The 20670-nt window shown below is 55.0% G+C and overlaps 1 protein-coding gene across 4 annotated transcripts in view; it reads left to right on the forward strand.

The window, feature by feature from the left end:
• Positions 1–20670, forward strand: part of Apba2 (amyloid beta precursor protein binding family A member 2) — a 238898-nt gene that overhangs the window by 212629 nt on the left and 5599 nt on the right. For 3 of the 4 annotated variants that reach the window (XM_004852660.3, XM_087188278.1, XM_021264736.2), the window contains exons 6-12: positions 2710–2855; positions 3871–3906; positions 6294–6380; positions 10864–11049; positions 14492–14671; positions 15655–15867; positions 17035–17154. In XM_004852660.3, the coding sequence (XP_004852717.1) occupies positions 2710–2855; positions 3871–3906; positions 6294–6380; positions 10864–11049; positions 14492–14671; positions 15655–15867; positions 17035–17154 (968 nt within the window). The remainder of the gene's footprint in view (positions 1–2709; positions 2856–3870; positions 3907–6293; positions 6381–10863; positions 11050–14491; positions 14672–15654; positions 15868–17034; positions 17155–20670) is intronic. The other variant, XM_004852661.3, reaches the window with a different exon arrangement.

The raw sequence follows: 20670 nt of genomic DNA on the forward strand, positions 1-20670 counted from the left end.
CTACGTGGTGTTCCCTCCAGAGACGGGACACCGGTCTGGAGGCCCAGGGATGCCAGCTTCTGTCCTGAGATGCAGAGGAGGCTTCAAGCAGGCACAAAGGACCAGGTTTCTGGCCCTCTTGGGGTAGTGTGAGGAGTATTCTGGGGCTGGAGAGTCATGTTTTAGTCCAGGCTGCCTCAGGCAAGTGCCATAGCCCGGGTGGCTTCTGAACAGGCCTCTGTTCCAGAGGCCGGAAATGGGTCCTGGTGACAGTGTGGTCGGGCACCAGTCACAGGTGCAGGTGTCACTTTTTGTTGTGTCCTCACATGGCAGAGCCAGTGAGCTTGCTGGGGTCCTATTTATAAGGACACTATGTTCATTCTTTGAGAAAAGATATTAATATATTTATTACTGAACTCTTACTATGCAGTTCTTACCAGAGGGAGGAGAAGGGTCCACTGGATTCAGGGATGCGGCGAAGGGTGTTTAAGCCCCCTTGGGGAGGCCAGAGCACATTTAAAGCCCGGAGAGGACCCAGTTGATAGGACATGGCTAAGTGCAGGGGGAAGGACAAAAGGGTCCCATAGGGAGGGCGGGGTGGGATGCAGGATTCTCAGACTCCAGAAGGGACTCTGCTGCTTCCCAGAGAAGTGGCAAGGATGGCAGATCAGCTCCGGCCATGCAGACCAGAGTGTGCAGGAGAGGCAAGGGCTGCAGAAGTTGAAAAGATGGAAAGAGGAGCCGGGTGTGGTGGCGCACACCTGTGATCTGAGTACTCTGGGAGGCTGAGACAAGAGAATTGCAAGTTGGAGCCCAGGCTGGGCAACGTAGTCCACTGAGTGACTTAACAGGACTCTGCCTCTAAATAAACAAAGAGGTCTGGGTATGCAGCTCAGTACAGAGGCCCTGGGTTTGATCCTCAGTACCCAAAAGAAGATGCAGAGCAGTATGATGAAGGAGCTCCTGTCCAAGGAAGAGTCTGTGTTGTCAAGGAGTCTGGGATGTGTTGGGACCACGACTGAGTGTGAATTTCCGATGGCACTGATTGTCCTGCAGGGCAGACCCACAGGAAACAGACAGAACCCTGGGGCAGGCAGACAGGGCAGAGAGGCAAGGGCATGAGGTCCCAGGAGGGGATGACTGTGAACTAGCTGGATGGTCTCAGCAACAGGGGGTCACCAGTGAGACCCCGGGACAGCTGGCAGAAAGTGGAAGGTCAGGAGGGCACTGGCAGCAGGGCCAGGGAAGTGCAGGATAGTTCACCCTGGACACTGGAGTGGCTGGGGGCATGGGGAGGGGCAGTTGGGGCAGCAGAAGGAAACTAGGAGCCAGGGTAAGGTCCCCCAGAAAGAGGGCTCTGGGCTGGAGGTGTGCAATGTGAAGGGATTAAGGCAGCCATCCTGGGCCTGAGAGGAAGGCTGAGTGGTGGCCTGGGTGCAGCGACTACACCCCAGGGCCAAATCCTCCTGGCCGCCTGCCCTATTTTCTGCATAAGGTTTGACTGGGACACGGCCCCACCCACTCATTTGCATATCATCTGTGACTGGTTTTCCCCTCAGACCCAAAGTGAGTCCTTGCAGCTGACCACAAAGCCTACAGCAGTCAGCATCTGGCCCTTTCCTGGAAAGCTTGCCCTGTGCCGTCCCATAAGGAACCCTTAGCAGCTAACTCCTGGCAGTTAATGAAAATCACAACCACCTCAGTGGCCCTGGGGATAGGTTCCCAGCGCCTGTGCATTCCCAAATCCATGGCACCGCACACACTGGGCTTCTCTTGGGTATGTGGGCTCCACCCAGGCAGCAAGGGGCACCTGTCCCTCAGGCCTGGACTGTTGCCCACGAGACTGCTGTGCTGTCTCCAGTACACAACCCATGGTGTTTGCATATAGTGTCTGCACATCTGATGTGTGCTTTCAGGCATTTCCAGATGACTTCTAATACCTAATGCAACGTGAACACTGTGCGAGGCGTCTTCGTACTGTGTGTAGGGACTCCTGAGAAAAGGCCCCTGTGTGTTTAGAACAGACTCACCCATCATGGGTCACTGCACAGCACACGATCCGAGGTTGGTCGAATCCACAAATGCAGAGTGGTAACTGTACCTACGGAAAAAGATTCGGCCTCCACTTGCAGTAGTCCCAGTCCCAGTGCCCAGTGGCTCCTGTATGGAACAACACAGGGATGGAACAGCCTGGCAGTTTCGCTGGGGCACCACGGTCTAGCGGTAGCAGACGGAATGAGTACTATACCGCCCAGCCCGGGCCTGAGGTGTGGTAGATGAGAGGCTACAGATGGCAGGGCCATGGGACAGGAGAGGAAGGCCAGGCTGGAGGGGGAGAGGCCCTGTCAGCTGACTGCCCTCAGTCCAGCAGGCTCCACGGGAGGTGCGGAAAGTGCCTTCGAGTTCGGAAAGCAGCACATTCTATGCATGTTACAGCACATGCTTGTCACCTTGGAGTGAACCTAGCTTGTGTGACAGCTGTGGGACACCGGAATGGGCCTCCTGACACTTTGCACAGAGTCTCCTGGCCCCTGTGCTGGTTCTGTGCAGTTACCTTCACCAGGCACGATGGGGTAAGGAAGGAAACAGCCACCTGGTTGGCCCAGATTCCAGGGGCTCCCTTCTCACTTGCCTGTCCTGGCTGCCATGGTCCTGATGCCAAGACCAGGCTTTTGAGTGCTTTGCCCACGGTGTTCTCTCTGGGGAGACCCTCACTCTGTGCCCCCTCAGTTCCAGGGCCCTGTGAGCCAGAAGACCTCATCGATGGGATCATCTTTGCTGCCAACTACCTGGGGTCCACCCAGCTGCTCTCTGAACGCAACCCCTCCAAAAACATCCGCATGATGCAGGCACAGGAGGCCGTCAGCAGGGTCAAGGTAGGGGTGCTCCTGGGCCTCCCAGGGATGCCCGCTTGGGTGGTCTTCTTTGGGGAGCACGGCAGTGGGGCAGAGGCATCCTGTCCAGCTCTGACTGTGCTGCCCTGGTGTGGAGTGGGAATAGTCAAGGTGCCCAGCCAGGCCTAGGGAGATTTCCACCCCAGCTGGGCAAATGCTAGGCTGGGTTCAGAGACCACCAGCTGCCTAATAAGGGACAGTCCCCCCAGGCTCTCAGAAACACAGCTTTTCACAGATAATTGTTCTGAACCATGCTAGTTATAAAACATGTTTGTTTGACACCACAAATCCCATTTCAACAATGTGTGTATTTTTAGCACCATTCAAAGTACTTCCAGAAAGAGGGAAAATAATCATGTTTTATTTAAATGCATGACCTCAAGGAAACCTCAGACAGGCTTGCAGCTCGAGGTGCATGTTGGAGTGTCAGCTTTGGAACAGCAGGTGAGGGTGGACTGGGAATGAGGAGGCCACATCAGAAAACCAGATGGGGTCAGGAGGGATGGGAAAGTCTGAGGCGGTGCCCCTCTGGGAAGAGTGGGGCCTGCACATGCTGCCTGCCTGTAGGGGGAGCAGTCAGCCCTCATCCTGGCTCTCCTCTGCCCACCCCATGCTGACCTCTAATGGAGCCTGGGAAGCAGCACGAGGCCATCCATGGTGGCCAGGAGAAAGCAAACTGAGTGAGGAGGGTTACTGAGCCCTGCAGCCAGTGCCCCTTAGCAAAAGACCTGGTCCTCTGGCCCCTGAGCCGGAGCGGCTTGCTCTGCTCCTTGCTGTGCTCTGCCCAGCACGGCCCTGTGAACGGAGGCCTGACGGTCATTCCCAGCGTCGGAGCAGTGCGTGTGCTGGACACAGGAAGTGGTGTCCGCCTGTCTCCGAGGACTTCTGCTGGACACCAGGGCTGAGTGCTGGGATGTTGAGCCCAAGCCTGAAATAACCCTGCTGCACCTTTCTTCCCACACCCACCTGCTTTTCTCTTCTCTTACATGCTGCTCAGAGGATGCAAAAGGCTGCTAAAATCAAGAAAAAAGCGGTGTGTAGGACCATTGTCCCGGAATGGTGGTGTCCACTTGTGTGTCTGTGGTCTCCCCTGTTCAGTGGGGGGCTTCCCGGGGATCCAGATAATTTACCACAGAACCCTTTCCCCCTTCCTTCGGTAGCTGAATACCAGACTTGAATGAAACTGCAGATACCACTTTTTTTGACCGCCCACTCACAGAAGAGTTTAATAGTTGCTCTTTTTTATTTTTCTGTTTTAGATTCTCCTATGTTCCAAAGCATGGCTAATGCTGCAAGGTTCCTGTTTTATGTGGACATTTTTAGATGGCAACGTGATCTATCCAGTGTACATAGGGCCTCCTGTACAGCGTGAATGACACTGTTCTGGCATTGAGATATATTGTTTCATTTACCAAATCGGGATGGAAGTAGCTCAGTTTGCCCCTGAGATGCTTCCTGTGTTGACAGCAATTTTTGAAGCCTGAGCAGACTTTAAAAGAAGAACAACTAGGTGGAAGTGTAGTCCTTTGTCAAGCTGGTCATTTGGTGACGACTGGTGATTTTTTAGCTGCCCTCCTCATACAAAAGTTGTCAAAATGCTTGTTGTGGGAAAGACCAGGGAGAGTCCATGGAGACTTGGTACTGGTTTGTTGCCTGCCGTTCCTCTGGGAGCCTCTGGATAAAGCAGGATGGCCCGCAGTTGCAGACCTGCAGCTGCAGTGTGCTGTCCCCCGCAGCCTCTCAGTGCCTGCCTGGGCTGTCCAGGCCCAAGCCCAGCTGGAGCAGGGGAGCCCTAGCTTGCTCCTGCAAGCTGCAGGATCAGAGGTCCTGTGGAGGGGCAGGGCACAGGCAGACCTAGCTGAGAAAGGCCTCAGTGGCCAGGAGCCATTTGGTGACAAGTGGTTCTTCCTCCCGAGCAGTGACGTGTTCAGGACCACTTGCCCAGAGCTGGCCAGGCAAATGCTGATGGCTGAGCCCCACCACTGACACAGCAAGGCCACCCTTACTCTCTGGCGTCCTTCTGTAGGATCTGGGAGGTTGGTCCCCTCCCTCCATCCACCAGGGTGCAGTGTGGGTGCCCTCCCCTTCCCTGTTATTGTCCAGGTTTTGGCACCATCCGTTGACTCCCACCCCCACCCCGAACCTGGCCTCTTCCCTGTACAAGCAAGACACGTCTCCCCATCTCATCACTGACACCCGAATCCGCCCACCACTTTCCTGACTTGCTTCTGGCTTTGACCCACTTTGGAGCAAGGGGGTTTAGATCTACAATCCCCAGAACAAAACTTTTAAAAGTCTATTAGTGGTTCTTTTGACCTGATTTTTTAAAACAGAGAAAAATCTCCTCCACAGTCCTCAACACTATTTTTCAGATGGATTGTTTAGGACTCTATTCTTCTTCGGATTAGTTAAAAGCAGTATTGTCCTGGGAAACACCAAAAGCCCACAAGATCTTTTCCTTTGAAAACTGAGCTAAAATACAAATTTATCATTATAATACAGGGCCTCTCTGTGACTCAGAATTCTTGAGAAATAGTCAGCAGGGAGATGTTGGATTTGAGATTTTCTAGTGAGTTAATTAAATCACAGTTTCTGCTGTTTTGAAGTGGAGGATGCACCCCCGCAGGCTCCCAAATGACCGCACTGAACTATCCACCCCGCTGGGCAGGCCGGTGGAGCCCGCTTCCCATCACCACTGGGCAGCAGTAATTAGGATTCTCACAGGTGTAAAAACCAATTAAAGGCTGCCCTGCTTTGGGGCAGATCTTGAGTAGTTTGCTCAGCTTCCAAAACAGTGCATGAAAACATAACTCACAGCTGTACACGGAGCTTCCTCCGGTGGAGGCAACAAATCAGAGGCATTTGTGTGCCAGCTTCTGTCCACCTCTCGGTGTCACTGTAGGGTGCACCTGCGCCCACCCTGAGTCTCACTGTCCTTATGGATGGCAAGACCAAGGGGATCCACACCGTTGTGACTGTTCAGACCTGAACGGAAGGGCTGACGTTTTAATTCAGCTTCCACGAAAAAGTTTTCCCCGGGGATACTTGGAATTCCCTATCTACGAAACAGAGCTTTTAATCTAATGGTGCTGCGCCTTCACTGAATTCCACAGGGGCTGGCAGAGGGGCCCAGCTTGCTACAGAGAGGAGGGGCTCCAGCACAAGACCCCCGGCAGCTGCTCCCTTGCTGTTCACGCCTCCCAGAAACACCTCGCTTCCCTCTCCTCTGTGCCTTTTACACTCTGTCCTGGGGACGCACATGCAGCTCTGGATTCTAAGCCAGGCTTGTAGATTTCCAGCGGCTGCTCCACTCGGAAGTAGCATTTCCTTCCACACCGCCTCAGGGTAATTGGGAAAACCGCCAGGCTTTGGTTGGAGTGCATATTTCGATTTGTAACTGCATCTCCTGTCCTTCCTTAGAACTCCGAGGGGGACACCCAGACCCTGACAGAAGTGGACCTCTTCATCTCCACGCAGAGGATCAAAGTTTTAAATGCAGACACACAGGTGAGTGCCCAAAGGACAGCTGTCTGGGGTTGCACCTTGGAACCCTGGAGAACACAGTCTAGCTGCAGAAGTGTTTTCCCAAGTCCGGGAGGGAACCGTGTCTCCAAGGGCAGCGATTCTGCAGCCTGGGCCTTCCTTAAGTGAATTGTGGCTGTGGAAAGTAGAGCAAGCTGCAGGGGGCCAAGCGGAAGGCTTAAAGCCAGCCGGGCCATTCTGATACAGTTTAGCTGGGATTACAGAGGGATGGCGCGGTGCGGGGGGGGGGGGGGTAGTGAGAGGCCAGTTGGAAAGCGTGTGCTCTGCCAATCAGGATTCTGGAAGGGCCTTCCTGAAGGGCCCTCATGCTCAGCCTGCAAAGCCAGCTGGAGGCAGGACTCAGGATGGCCTGTGGCTTGGCGCATGCAGGGGCTCTGCAGACTTTCCTCTGTGATGCATTTGCCTCCTGTGGTGGCAGCCTGTGCCTGATGGAGATTCTGCTTTTTTTCCTGGGCCTCAGTCACCCCACAGAACTTACCTTTGGTAGGCAAAACAGTGAAACAAATGAATGAGCAAAAAGTGACCGTGCTGCGTGAAATATAAAGGACTGCCGAGCTGAGATGAGCCGTGAGAAGGTGGGAGGCTGGGGTTGCCGAGTAGATGCCAGGGTGGGGAAAGGCCCGAGGCTGTGCTTCCTGGCGGGGATTTGGTATGCAAGGACTCAGGAAGAAAGAGGGAAGGGGCTCGCTCAGCTTGACCCAGGTAAGAGTGGCCTGACGCCCAGGGTAAAGGCACCTTCTTTTCTTTGACACGGAATCTGCCAGTGACACTCTGGACCTGATGGATACCCAGATCCTCACAACTCAATGCTTTTACCAGCCACTGATGGTCTTGCCCTGACTGCTTACAATTTTTCAAGTGCCAGGTGTTGATTTTCTAAGGATACCACACTTAGTATTTTTAGTATGTGACATTCTTCTGTGAAAGTGCTTTCTGCTTTTGTTCCCCTCCCTCTTCTTCACTGTGGACTTTGGAATCCCCACCCCCACCCCCCGTGTCTCTGTCTCTCCCTGTCTCTCTCCAAACTTATGTTATCATTTTGGTAACCTCCTGAGAAGATAAGGTATGTTCCCTGCCTGAGATGTGGAATCAGCCATTTCTTCAAGGGACCATGGGTCCCTCTGAGGGGGCAGTGATGAAGAAACAGAGAGCTGGGTGCTGGATGGGCTCATGGTTCTGGGGGTGTCTTTGCTCCTGGGCCCTGACAGCTGACAGAGGGAGGCGGTATCAAAGGCCATGCATTCACACTTGTGCCTCCTACTCGCACCGGAGAGTTCTCTTCACCATCCCAATTCCACACACAGCCTCATTCCACCAAATAGTCCAGGTTCCCAAGCTTAAGGTATCTTTCTCTGTCACTGTCTGTGTTAGTCAGCTTTCCATTACTGCAATAAAATAACTCTTAAATTGAGATCATCAACTTGAAAAGAGGAAAGGTTTATGTCAGCTCGGTTCTGGAGGTTTGAGTCCATGGTAAGTTGGCCCACTTGTCAGAAGGCCTGTCACAGCACATTAGGGTGGAGGATGATGCTCGCCTCAGGGCTGAGAAGCAAAGAGAGGGGGAGGGATAGGCCAGATGCTGATCTCCCCTTTGCTAGGCCTCACTTCTTCCAGATTCAGTCCAATAGTGCCATGGGATAGGGACCAAGCCTGCAATCCACATTTTGGATCCAAACTATAGTACTCTCCTGCTGTCTACACACGGCCCATGTTACCAGGCCGTGGGGCAAGCAAGGGAAAGCTCAGCAGATGGCAGGTGAGCTGGGTGTCACCTCCTCCAGGCTCAGTGGGCCTGGAGTGGATGAGAACTGCTGGGAGTACTGAGCTCCTCCCTTGCTTCCCTATTCATGAAGAAGCCTAACCTTCGAGGGCAGAGGATGCAACGGGGCCAACTCCATAGTGTGGTTATGCCATGGCCCACTTCCCACCCCAGTGCCTTGTTGCCTGCCCACCTACCAAGGCCCTCAGTACTTCCTGAGGCCGACACTGTGACTCCTTGTCCATGTCACATGTCTGTTCTCCATGTTTGAGCCTGAGCCTTGTTCCACTGGTCTTTGTGTGGCCCCAGCCACCTCTCCTGGAGCCTTGCCCTTGGTGAAAACTTGGGGAGCACCTTCGACTTCTAACAGGGGTTCAGCATCCAACTTGTGATGCTTCTGACTTGGACTTAGTTTTCTCATCTTGTCTTGGGAAACTGTCTTGGCTGGTACTCCCTGCTACCCTTCTGTTCTACATCCTTCTTCTACCCACATTCAGTGATTCCCTAGGAGATCTCAAGGACTTAGCATGTTGCTTTCCTCATAGCTAAGGTGTATTCCATCCTGTGACTACAGAGCAATATCAGCATATTAACCAGCTTTCCGTCACTGTAACAAAATACTTGAAGTTAATTTACAGGGATGAAGGATTTATTTTGGCTCACAATTTCAGAGGTTTTAGTTCATGGTCATTTGGCCCTGTTGCTTCATGGGAGCACAAGGGAGAAGAAGCTGTTCACCTCATGATAGTCAGGGGTCAGGGAGAAAGAGGAAAGGGCTGGGGTTCTCGATATCCCCTTCAAGAGCGAGCCCCAATGACCTAATTGCCTTCCACCAGGCCCCAGTTCTTAAAGTTACCTCCCAATAGTGCCATGGGCTGGAGACCAACCTTTCAACACGTGGGCATTTGGGAAAGACTCCAGATCCAAAGTGTAAGAGTCAGCAAAGGGAAGGTGCATGGGCAAAGTTAAAGACAAAGCTGATAGTTTTCAGAGTCCTCTGTCTGTGAAGTCACGTGGGATGTGCTGAATTCTCTTACCAACAAGTGTGACAACATGTGTGAAGAGTTCTTCATCAGGAGCCACATGGAGACTCAGCACCAAAGGTCTTTACCAGGGATCTGTTACCCAGGTACCTTCTGCCTGGCATGTAGCACAGTTCCAGGCTCCCAGGAAGAAAGAAATGATCATCTTGGGCCATGTCATTGGTACAGACAATTCAGACAGAGTGAGCCACACTTACCAGTTAGACGGTGGCAGCCCTCCTGAAATCCAGCTTCCCAGTCACCAGCTGAGAGAAGACTTCAAAGGCAGAGCTTCCTCAGGATGGCTGCCTGGCCTGGGACAGTAACCGTTCCCTGCAACCCATCTTCTTGCTGATTTTCCTGTGAGGGTGCCACCACCCAGGTGTGGGTGGATGGACCATCAGTAGTTTGTGAGCTTGCTCCACATCGCCATTTAGAATGAACTGGAAGAAAGGTTACAACAGGAAATTAGTTTGACTGAAAAATAAAAATGTTGGCAGTGGAGCTGGAGAGGTGGGAATAGGAGAGAGAGACTGTGGAGGCTGAGGTGGCCAGCTGGGCAGGAGAAATGATGGCCGCCATGTTGGAAGCTGGCCTCTGCCAATGAGAAGGACTCTGCCATTGACATAAATTGGGACCTACGAACTGGACTGGGCTAGAAATCAGGAGCTGAAGAGCTACCTGCACTCTTCCCTTTTCCAGTGCTCCTCCTTTGAGTCTTGTGGTTGTGAACTACTCTCATAGCTTTGGCCAGTAAACAAGTCGCCCTCCTAGACAAATATGTGCGATATCTGCTGCAAGGCACGGATTCTATGAAGAAAAAAGAGGACGCCAGAGGTCACAGAAACAACTGATTTCCTTTTGTGACAGGAGAACAAAGGCACAAAACACCAACTGATTAGTTTTGTGGAGCCTTTGTGTGCAGCCTTGTTAGAAAGGGGTAATGGGCGAGATGTTCGGTGAAGATTTCTGTCAGACAACAAAAACTTTCAAGAGTAATGGACCTGCTGGGAGCCAGGGAATTGAAGTTGCCTGGGGAGACCCATTGCTCAGAAGCAGATTTACTCTTTCAGTGTCTCCTGGATCGGGCCCGGGAAGAATTCATCTGGTGGCAAATGTTGACCTAGATGCCTTCCTTCTCTGCAGAACAGGAATTTGACCAGGCACCATTGAGCCTACAGGAGAACACAGACCTTGCAGGAAAGGCCCCTTCTCCAGAGCCATCAATGGCCTCTAATCGGGGAGGGGACAGGCATTGCCACAGGGCAGGCTCCCTGCTCTCCTCCAGCAGACATGGAGAGCCACACACCAGCCTCAGCCTCCCCAAGTGTAGGCAGAGCCAAAAGTTGACCCCTTTGACCATGAATTACCACCTTAAAATGCTCTGTTAACCAAGCTTTGGTTCTCAGCCAGGACAGCCTTGCCCCCTACCTCTGGGACACTTGGCAATAGCTGGAGATATTTCTGGTTTCCTCCCTTGGGAGGGAAGTTGCCACTGGCATCTAAGGGTAGAGGCCAGGCATGCTGCTGACCTTGTCCCGGGTCAGAACCGCCCTCTGCAGTAAGCATCGACCTCATTCCAGATGTCAGTAGGGCCAACTTGGCGTGACTTCACGGCATGGCCTTATAATGTTCCCTGAGTGGCCTGATCTCCCTCTCCCAACAGGAAACCATGATGGACCACGCCTTGCGTACCATTTCTTACATCGCGGATATCGGGAACATCGTGGTGCTGATGGCCAGACGCCGCATGCCCCGGTCGGCCTCCCAAGACTGCATCGAGACCACACCCGGGGCCCAGGAGGGGAAGAAGCAGTACAAGATGATCTGCCATGTGTTCGAGTCGGAGGACGTAAGTAACGCTGGCGGGCACAGTGCCAGGCACATCTCCTGGCAGCGGAGGCCTTGTGTTTCCAGGGGCACCAGAGATTTGTCGCACTCTCTTTGGGTTTCTGAAGATAGCGAACATAGTTTTATTTCACTTCATGGGATAGGTTCCTCACCGCAGGAGCTGCTTATAAGTTGAGCAATAGATAAATATACAAGGGGAGCTATCTGTTAGCAGAAATCATTTTATAAAACTTTTCCCTCTTTAAAATAAACCTAATTTTGGCCTTACTTTTCTGTTGTTAAAATGCATCTTTTCACCTGCCAGGGTTGCATGAAGAGAGACACAGAAACCTCTGAGTTGAGCCCTGCCTTTGCACATGTCATTTCACTTCATGACCAATTTTGGTGTCACTTCAAAAAATACTTTTGCAGCCAGGCATGGTGGCACACAGGTATAATCCCAGAACTCTGGGAAGCTGAAGCAAGAGGATCTCACGTTCCAGCACAGCCTGGGCAAATGAGTGACTTATTGAGACCCTGTCTCAGAATATAAAAGGGCTAGGGGTGTGGGGACGTAGCTCAATACAAAGGCTTTGGCTTTAACCCCCAGTACTGCCAAAAAAGTTGAGGTTTGAAGTGCTATAGATTCACTGAGAGACCACGGAGTGGCACATGCCTGTTTTCCAGCTACTCTGGAGGCTGAGGCAGAAGGGTCATTGCTTGTGCCTTGTGCAGTTTGGAGCCACGTGGTCAGCATAGCAGGGTCCACCTTTTAAAAGATAAAGAGTGAATGCAGAAGGTGGATCCCAGACCCCTGATGGGTTCTCCTGCAGGCTCATCCCGGCAGGGAGGCCGTGCTGAGCCAGTCTCGTGGCTGTTGGCAGTGTGGGCTTTGAAAGCTTCCTCCACTCTCCGGTGAAGACAGCTCAAGTCTAGCTTTTGTCAGAAGCCACCCTGGTAGCCACAGCAACTGCCCAGGAGGCTGGAGCATTCTTGTTCACATGAGGACTGCTGTCCTAGTGTCGCCAGGACCTGGATCACAGAGAAGGGCCCCATTATTTTCGTGGTTATGAAATAAGGTGTAGAAACTATGTTTGAAGACAGGTTTCAAACTTGTAGGTGGGGGCAATCATCTTTTTCCTAAGAAACTGTCACCTGGAGATGCTTTGAAGCAATAGCAGATTTATAGGAGAGGACATTATTTACATGCAGACCCTCTAACGCATCGACCTGTACCTCCCATCATGACCCACAGACATGTGCACACCTGACGGATGTTTTCAAATGACTGGGGGCCTCGGGATGCCTCTGAGTCTGAGGTGCTCAGGTGATGGGCAGTGGGAGGGAGAAGCTGGCCAATAGCAGGGCTGAGAAGGAGCAGGGACCAGGGACAGCCTGTGGGGCACAGCCCGTGTGGGTAGCTCTGGGGAGTTACAGCCCGCAGCTGCCACTGTCCACCTCGGCCATGATTGTCTCAGCTCAGCAGGTGACAAGGCCCATGGCCCAGTGATGGGTGTGGGAGTGGCCTCCAAGTGGCTCTTGAAGGAAAGAGAGGAGGGTCTGCCTGGATACACTGTGAGGGCCCAGGGGGAGGCTGTGGAGGGGCACCAGCCAGGATGGCCACCGAGTCCCATTTCTGCTCTTTAAAATGGAGCTCAGCCACCCTAGGGCTGGGCCAGGGTGGAGGAGGCTGCATTGGTGAATGTGCCGGGGCACAGCAGTGCAGGCATGATGGCTTCCCCTCCCGTCCTCTAGAAGATGCCCTGGCCTCGGGGCCAGCATGCTGGTGCCCAGCCCCGCCCTGAGTGGCTCCCAGCCTCGAAGCAGTGACACAGAGGCCTGGCTGTGAGCCTGGGCTGGAGCGGGGGCACAGAGGGGCCCTCAGCACCGGCCTCTGCCCAGGTAGGAGGAAGCCCAACACAGGGTGAGGGAGACAGGAGACAGGACAGCCCTCAAGACATGGGGCTTCCCCTGGCTTGTGCCCGAGGGCGGTGGTGCACATCCCCAGGGGATCTCCTCCAGAGCACCCACCGGGTGGGCAGAGGGGACCATGTGGCCCAAGGAGAGGGGCTAGAAGTGTGGGTGCCAGAGCAGTGGCCATTCGGAGCAGCTAATAACGAAGGGATGTGATCTTGTCAGGCTCCCCTTCCCATCCAGGTCACTCCTTCGGGTGGGGACAGAATGGGGAGGAGTGGGGAGCTCTGTGCACTGAGATCCCAGCTGGGGCAGGGCAGCCCTGGGCCACTCCGAGGGCCCCTCCCTCCCTGAGCCACCCCCACCTCCCATCTCAGCACAGACCCCCACCTGCTCCTGGTGCTGGCTCTGCTCCTGTCCAGGCCTGTGGCGCCACCTGGTGGTACCCAGGCAGCCAGCTCGCCCGCCGTCTGCGTGCTGGCCTGGAACAGCCATCCAGGTGCTGCGCCCTTCCGGTGGACACTGAGGGCCTAGTGTTGGCGGGCAGTTTGACCTAGAATTGGCACCTGTTTAAGGAAAGCCTTCGTGTCCTGTGGTCTGGCGGGAAGCTCTTTTACCTGTGCAGCTTACTTCTTGCACTTAAAGCATATGTTATGCAGCATGAGAAGGGATCACAGGCCAAACCTCCCTTTTTACCTCTTTTGGGTCCTGTTGTGCCAAAGCTTGCTGTGCCGTGGCCCCTGGAGGGCAGGTGGGGCTCCGGGGAGCACAGGGCAGACTGAGCTGGGGCTTGCCCGGGTTTGGGCTGGGGAGAAGCACTGCTGCGCCCTGAGGTGCCACCAAAAGCCCTAGGGCTCGTCCACACAGCGAGCATGCTCAGTGTGGACCAGGAGCTCCGGCCTTCAGCCTTGGCCTCTCAGTGTCCCCCGTTGCGCCCCACGGTGGCAGGCAAGGCCCTGCTTGATGTCTCGGTGTCCAGGCCTATGCCACGTGAGTGTCTGCATCCGGAGGAGCGGGCCAGATGAAACGGAAAGAAGTGATCTGCTCCACAGGGTCTGTGCTGGTCCCAGGGCTCAGGCACACCCCTCCCTGGAGAGGGATCCAGTCGGCGTGGCCTCCTGTAGCTCAAGAGAAACAGATGTGGAACAGACAGCTGCTGTGACAGGCCCGGGAAACACCTTAAATCTAGCTTTTGGAATAAGATGGAGAAAATGAAAATACAGTACACCTCCCATTTAAAGCAATAAAATATGACATTTAGCAAAAAATTCATCATCTTCCTTGACTCTATTTGAAGCCATTCTTTGCCCTGGAATGTCTGGGACATAAAACAGCCCAGAGAGGCATAGTCAAGACTGGGTCATGGGCAGGTGGCAGGAAGGGTCACCCGTGGCCCTGGGCAGGACATTGGCCAAAGATGCCTTTCACTGGCCAGGGCCAGAGTTACCGTCTCATTCCTTTAAGCCCAAGCAGGGCTCGCTGGGGGCTTCTGGGCCCCTTGTGTGGGGCTGGGCCTCGGGGCCTGTATCTGCACCCGCTCTCGCCCCCAGGCCCAGCTCATCGCCCAGTCCATCGGGCAGGCCTTCAGTGTGGCCTACCAGGAGTTTCTGAGGGCCAACGGCATCAACCCCGAAGACCTGAGCCAGAAGGAGTACAGCGACATCATCAACACCCAGGAGATGTACAACGACGACCTCATCCACTTCTCCAACTCGGAGAACTGCAAGGAGGTGAGGCAAGGCTGGCAGGGCCCGGGAAGGCCCTTCTGCTGGATCCGGCTCCCCGAGCTGAGCTGCAGAGTGCAGCCAGGCTGCCTCAGAGTGGGCTGGTCCTGGCAGTGCCCGTGAGTCCCGGGTCAGCTCGCAGGGCTGGGAGGAGGGCACGACTTTCCTGGTCCTCACATGCCCTGCTGCCTTTGCATCAGACTCCGGCTGCCTGCGGGGGAGGTCTGGCTCCTGCCTCGGAGCTGAGCACTTGTGTGTGAAATGAGACGATTCTAACAAAGAAGCTGATTACAATCAGTCTTAATGACCTTGAAAATGTGCTTTTTAAGGCTGCTATTACCATCAGCTGGTACACAGCATCCAGGAGATATTTGTGAAAAGCGTGTGGGTGGCATCTTTAAGACAGGACACTTGGGTCCTCAGGCAGGGCAGTTGTGAAGATACCAGTAGCAACTTCTTCCTGGATGTGGCCCATACCTTGAATAAATGAGCCTGTCTACCTGTCAGTGAGTGAATGAATGATCCTGGATGCTTGTTGAATGAATGGTGCTGAATATTTCTTGAATGAATGCCCCTGGCTGCTTATTGAATGAGTAATCCCGAGTGCACCACAGGCAGTTTCTGAGAGCCATCCTTGAGACAGAGAGCATATAGGGTCTTCCAGATGGGAGCAAAGGCTAAGTCGGGCTGGGCACTGGAGTCTGTGCATGTCTTTCTGGCCTCCGGGTTTGGTAGGTAAGGAGCGGGAGCCAGGATCCCGGAGCCATACTTGGGGCTGGGGGATTCCTTGCTGGGCATGGGAGGAGAGGGACACTGCTGCCAGGTTTACTGGACTTCCGGTGGGCCCCTGGGGGCCCTGGAACCAGAGTAGGCCGGCCCCTCCAGCCACGGCCCCTCCTGGCTGAGATGAACTGGCCCTGAGTCCCAGGGTAGAGCCATGTGGCAGGCTGGGGTCGGCTCATCCTCGCCCACTATAAATTCCCTTGCAGCTGCAGCTGGAGAAGCACAAGGGTGAGATTCTGGGCGTGGTGGTCGTGGAGTCCGGCTGGGGCTCCATCCTGCCCACCGTGATTCTGGCAAACATGATGAACGGTGGGCCAGCAGCCCGCTCGGGGAAGCTGAGCATCGGGGACCAGATCATGTCCATCAACGGCACCAGCCTCGTGGGGCTGCCCCTGGCCACCTGCCAGGGTGTCATCAAGGTGGGTGCCCGGGACCCCCCGCCCAGTGGTCTCACCTGACCTATGCGGACACTGAAGCCCAGGGACAGTCAAAACTTGAAGCCAAGACTATATATACCGTGCCTGAAATCCCAGGCTGCCTGGGAAGGACGTAAGGGGAGGTTGCATCTCTCTTAGCCAAGCACTGGGCCACATCCACCCCGGGCAAGGGGCTGAGGATGTGCGTGTAGGATGACCCAGTTTGCCACAGATGACACTGAAAGTCCCACTTTTAGGAAGCCCTTGTCATGGCAGCCTGGGCCAGGGGTCGCCCTACACAGCTGAGTGCTAGGAGTTGGCAGCCACAGGGAAAGAAGGATATTCTGATCCACTAGTTGTGAGCTTGCAGCTTGAGGCAGCGCTGAGCGGCAGAGAGGATGCGAGCAGCTGGGGTCAGGGTTCTGCAGACCATTGCCTGTTGGCAGCAGCCCCTGTGACACATCCATGATCTCACTCCATGGCTGTCCCCATCTTACTGGGGTTGTGGTGCTGGAGGAGGCCCCTCCACTTCCCTCTTTTATCCAAGAGATGAAGGGTGATCCCAGGGCCAGAACATCCCAAGAACAGGCTTTTGGGTAGGCCCAGTAGACTCTCTGTTGGATGGGGGTAGCATAGAAAGGCCCTGGGTGGCCTTGGGGGCTGCAGCTCTCTGGGCTCTGTGTGTGGCAAGCTCCAGGCAAGCTGGAGCTGCAACCTAGCAAGGATTTGGCCCCTTCCCCTGCCCTGGGACATTCTTGGCCCCAGAATTGCAGCCTGGGTACTCACTGATGGCTGCGTCCTCTCTGGGGCCTGAGGTGACCCTGGGCTTCAGCCTTGATGCAGCCCCAGAGCCTCCAGCATCCTCAGTGCATCTGGTTTTGACCAAGGTCTCCCCACAGTCTTTTCCTTGGTCATGGCGACAGTCCCGTCCCACCCATGACCCCTGAGCATGACCCTGGTGCTCAGCCCGTTGGTTCCACTCAGTGGCTCTCAGAACCTGGCTTCTGGTTCCCGAGTGGCTCATTTCTGCCCAGATAACAAAGTGTATCCAAGCACGGTGGGCCACAGAGCACTGTCCCCAGCCACCCTCACAGGGGCCAGGGTGATGCTCGTCAGGTGCGCACAGATGGTGTCCACGCCCGGCCGTGACTCCTGCTCTGTGCTCTGCAGGGCCTGAAGAACCAGACTCAGGTGAAGCTCAACATCGTCAGCTGTCCCCCTGTCACCACAGTCCTCATCAAGCGACCCGACCTCAAGTACCAGCTGGGCTTCAGTGTGCAGAACGGAATCGTGAGTCCACCCTCCCTCCCCTAGGCTGGCTGTAGCGCGTGTCAGGTCTGGGTACTGGAGGGGAGTGGGGCAGTAGGAGCGCCTGTCTCATGAGGCAGCAGTGCCAGCAGCTAGGCCATGCGAGCAGGAGCTTTCTGCAGCTCCGAGGACAGGTCCTGGTGCTGGCCAGGTAGAAAAGGAGGCCTAGGTGTGGCCGCAGAAGGGGCCCTCCAGTCCCCCTAGGACCCATGTCCCAGTGAAGGCTGTCTTTGGCAAATGCCTGCTTTGGAAGGGAGGAAAGCAGGCTTTGAATTATGGTGGCTTGGATACACACAGCCAGTGGTGGCATTAGACTCACTGTGCTGTACAGATTCTTGTTCACTCACTCATTCATTCACCTATTCAGCAACCATTTGTGAAATATTGTCCTATGTCAGGCTCTGGGCGAGACACCAAGGGGCAGGAGGGGTCCTGGGGGAGGTGGGGCTGGGTTCTAGTAAGTGTTGGTCTAGCCCCTGAATCTGTGCCTGATTCTCCATTCTCTGGTTTTTTTTTTTTTTGTACTGGGGATCGAACTTGGGACCTTGCGTGCTTGCAAGGCAAGCGCTGGAACCACTGAGCTAAATCCTTTTTTTTTTTTTTTTGGTACCGGGGATCAAGCTCGGGTCCTTGCGCTTGCGTAGCAGGCAGCAAAACCACTGAGCTAAATCTCCGGCCCTGATTCTCCATTCAGTTTGGCTGGAGTGAGTTCCCTTCCTTGGTGTTTGCTCCAGCAAAGATCTCAGAAGACAGAATGGGGCCACTGAATGAGCACAGAAGGGGTCAGTTATGCCTGCTTGGTCAAACCTGCCCTGAGTAGTGAAGAGCTGAGGAGGAGAGAGATTGTAATGAGGACACGGTGTCCAGGGGAGAGGAGAGAGGGCGTGTGCTGCCAACAGTGTGGGGAAAAGGCACTGGGAGACCATTCTGGATCATTCTGGAAAGACAGCACGTGAGAGGTTATTCACAAGCCAGGTTTAGGGTGCACAGAGCCAGGGTATTGTAGCAGCACAGCAAGGGAGGAGGGGAGCAGACAGGGAATGGGAGCTCTGCTCTGTGCCTCGTAGGGACCAAATGAGGGTGAGCCAACGAGAGGCAGGTGATCCTGTGACAATCCCGGGTGCAGGGAGCAGGTTCGGGGGGCAGCCAGGGGAGGGGGTCTGGCCTCAGCGCCAGGGTGTCCGGGTCACCACGTGCTGAACCTGTCCTCTGCTCAGTCCTTGGATGTCCAGGCTCAGCACTCTGGGCCCTCAGAGACGCCGTGCTGCCCCTGCCCCCGCAGCCCAGGCCTGTCCCCTGCCCCAGGCATGTCCTGTCGTTTGCCAGGTCTGATGCCACCCTGGGCTCTGCCACTTACTGGGGCCTCAAGGGAAGAGGGAGTTGAAGGAAACATGAAGGAGACCTGGGGCTGCTGCTACTCGAGTCCAAGTCCCTCGCCCCTCGGCATTGGCAGGATGGGGGCAGGGTCACGAGGGCTGTGGCCTCACTTCCCACCCCTCCCAGCCCCGTTGGCGGGGCCTGGCCTGGCACCATGCACCCCTGGGCTCACTGGCCCTGCACCCATCCTGTCACACTCCCGCAGGTCCCCTCCTACCCCGGCCAGGTCCCCAGCCTGAATGCGTCCTCCAGCTGGCCTGGGCCAGCCCAGGGGGACTGTGTTCTGGGAGCGGCTGGCAGTGAGCAGGGTCCGGCCCGTCAGCCTGCACACACTGACCGTGTGTGACTGTGGAGGGCCGCAGCTCGGAAATGGCATTTGCCAGTTGCTGCCCAGAGCGGCTGCAGGTTCCTGCCGATTGGTGCAGAGATGTTTCCTATGGCAGGTGGTGGTCGTAACATGCAGGTGAGCGACGTGCTCAGCGCTAGGCCAGGTTAAGCCTGGGTGTGGATGAGGGGGCTGAGGGGGCATCCGCATAGGGGCCTGTGTGCGTGCACGGGTGTGCGGGGCGGGCACACTTCCACCTCCTTGGCTCCCCGGCCCTGGCTTAGCTGTCCCAGCTCCAGAACACTGGGCCGGATGTGTCTGAGCTGCAGAATCTGCCTCTCCCCATCCACGCTTTTCTTTTGTCCCCAGCTCTCCCAGAACACCTGTTTCTTGTGTTTCTGTTTTCTTCGTAATTGTGGTAAAATACACACACCCTGAAATCCGCCATCTTAACCATTTTGCGTGTACAGCAGAGAGGTAGTAAGTGCAGCCAGTCTCTAGAACGCCTTCATCTGGCAAAACTGAGACTGTCCCCACTAAATGCTGGGAATGTGCCTGCCATTCCCCGCCCTAGCCCTGGCGCCCTCCATAAAGCAGTAGCTCCGGAAGCCAGCTACTTTTTTCTATGAATTTGGCTAACTCTGGGTGCCTCATATAAGTGGAATCAAATAGCATCTGTCCTTTTGCAACTGGCTTGTTCTACTCGGCATAATGTCCTCAGGGTTCATCCACACTGTAGCACGTGTCAGGGTTCCCTTCCTTTCTTTGTAGACTGGATAAAATTCCACTGCATGGATGATGGCTTTATCTGCCCATCCATCCCTCCCTCCTCCCTGGCCCTCCCTCTCTCCATCCGCCCATCCCTTCAGGAGCAGTACTGCCTCACACACAGATGCTGAGGCGTCTGTTTTCCAGCCTGTCACAGTGCTCACAGTCCCTCTCCTCTGGCTCTCTCTGGGCTTGGTTCCGGAAATCCACCACACCCCAGCAAGCTCTGCCCACAGGTCACAGGGTCCCTGTGAGGCGTCTGGGAGGGCGGTTCAGTTCGAGAGTGGCATTAACCGTCACGCTTCACAGATGAGGACCTAGGGACAGACAGGTGAAGTGACTTGTCCCAGGTCTCCCAGCCGAAGAGTGGCAGAGTGAGGATGAAAAGGACAGCCCTCCTGGCCCTTGGCATGGTGTTAGGGTGACACTGGTGGGCACACGTGTGGACCAGTGTTTCGTCTCTAGTGCCTGGGATTTCAGTAACCGAGCCCCAGAAGTGCATAGAAGATCACTGGTTCCAGCTTTGGTCCTGGCCAGCCAGCCAGCCAGTCTCTCCTCCCACTGAGCCTGCAGGACCACGGTACCCACACACTGCTCTGCACCACAGAGCGGGTCCCCCGAGTCTCCTGCAGAACTGGGCCCACATTGGAGCCAGTTTTGTGTAAGTGCCTTTCTCATTTTCAGCTTCATTACATTTAAAGTGCACTGCATTCGTTTGCAGACAGGCCTGGGAGGACTTAATGAATGCTGTTTCCAAATGGATCCCACCTCTCTCTTCTCACAATATCTTCCAAGAAATCAATAACTCTCCATCTTGGGGACACCAAGCCTCCTCCCCAAAAGTGCACATTGTGAAGTTTAGACGTGCCAGGGTCCTGGTCCCTGCAGGGCATGGCTTGCTTTTCAAGGCTGCTGTCTTGTACGCATGTGTGCCCCCCGCCCCCAGCACCTCCTGCTCCCTTTCCTTGCCCATCAGTTCAAGCCCCAGGAGGATTCCCCATCTGGCCCAAGAGCCTGGGCTCTGGGAT

This window comes from Heterocephalus glaber, unplaced genomic scaffold (assembly GCF_053883595.1).
Source record: "Heterocephalus glaber isolate CG9 unplaced genomic scaffold, H.glaber_assembly_v1.0 deba00001531, whole genome shotgun sequence".
Classification (NCBI taxonomy): domain Eukaryota; kingdom Metazoa; phylum Chordata; class Mammalia; order Rodentia; family Bathyergidae; genus Heterocephalus; species Heterocephalus glaber.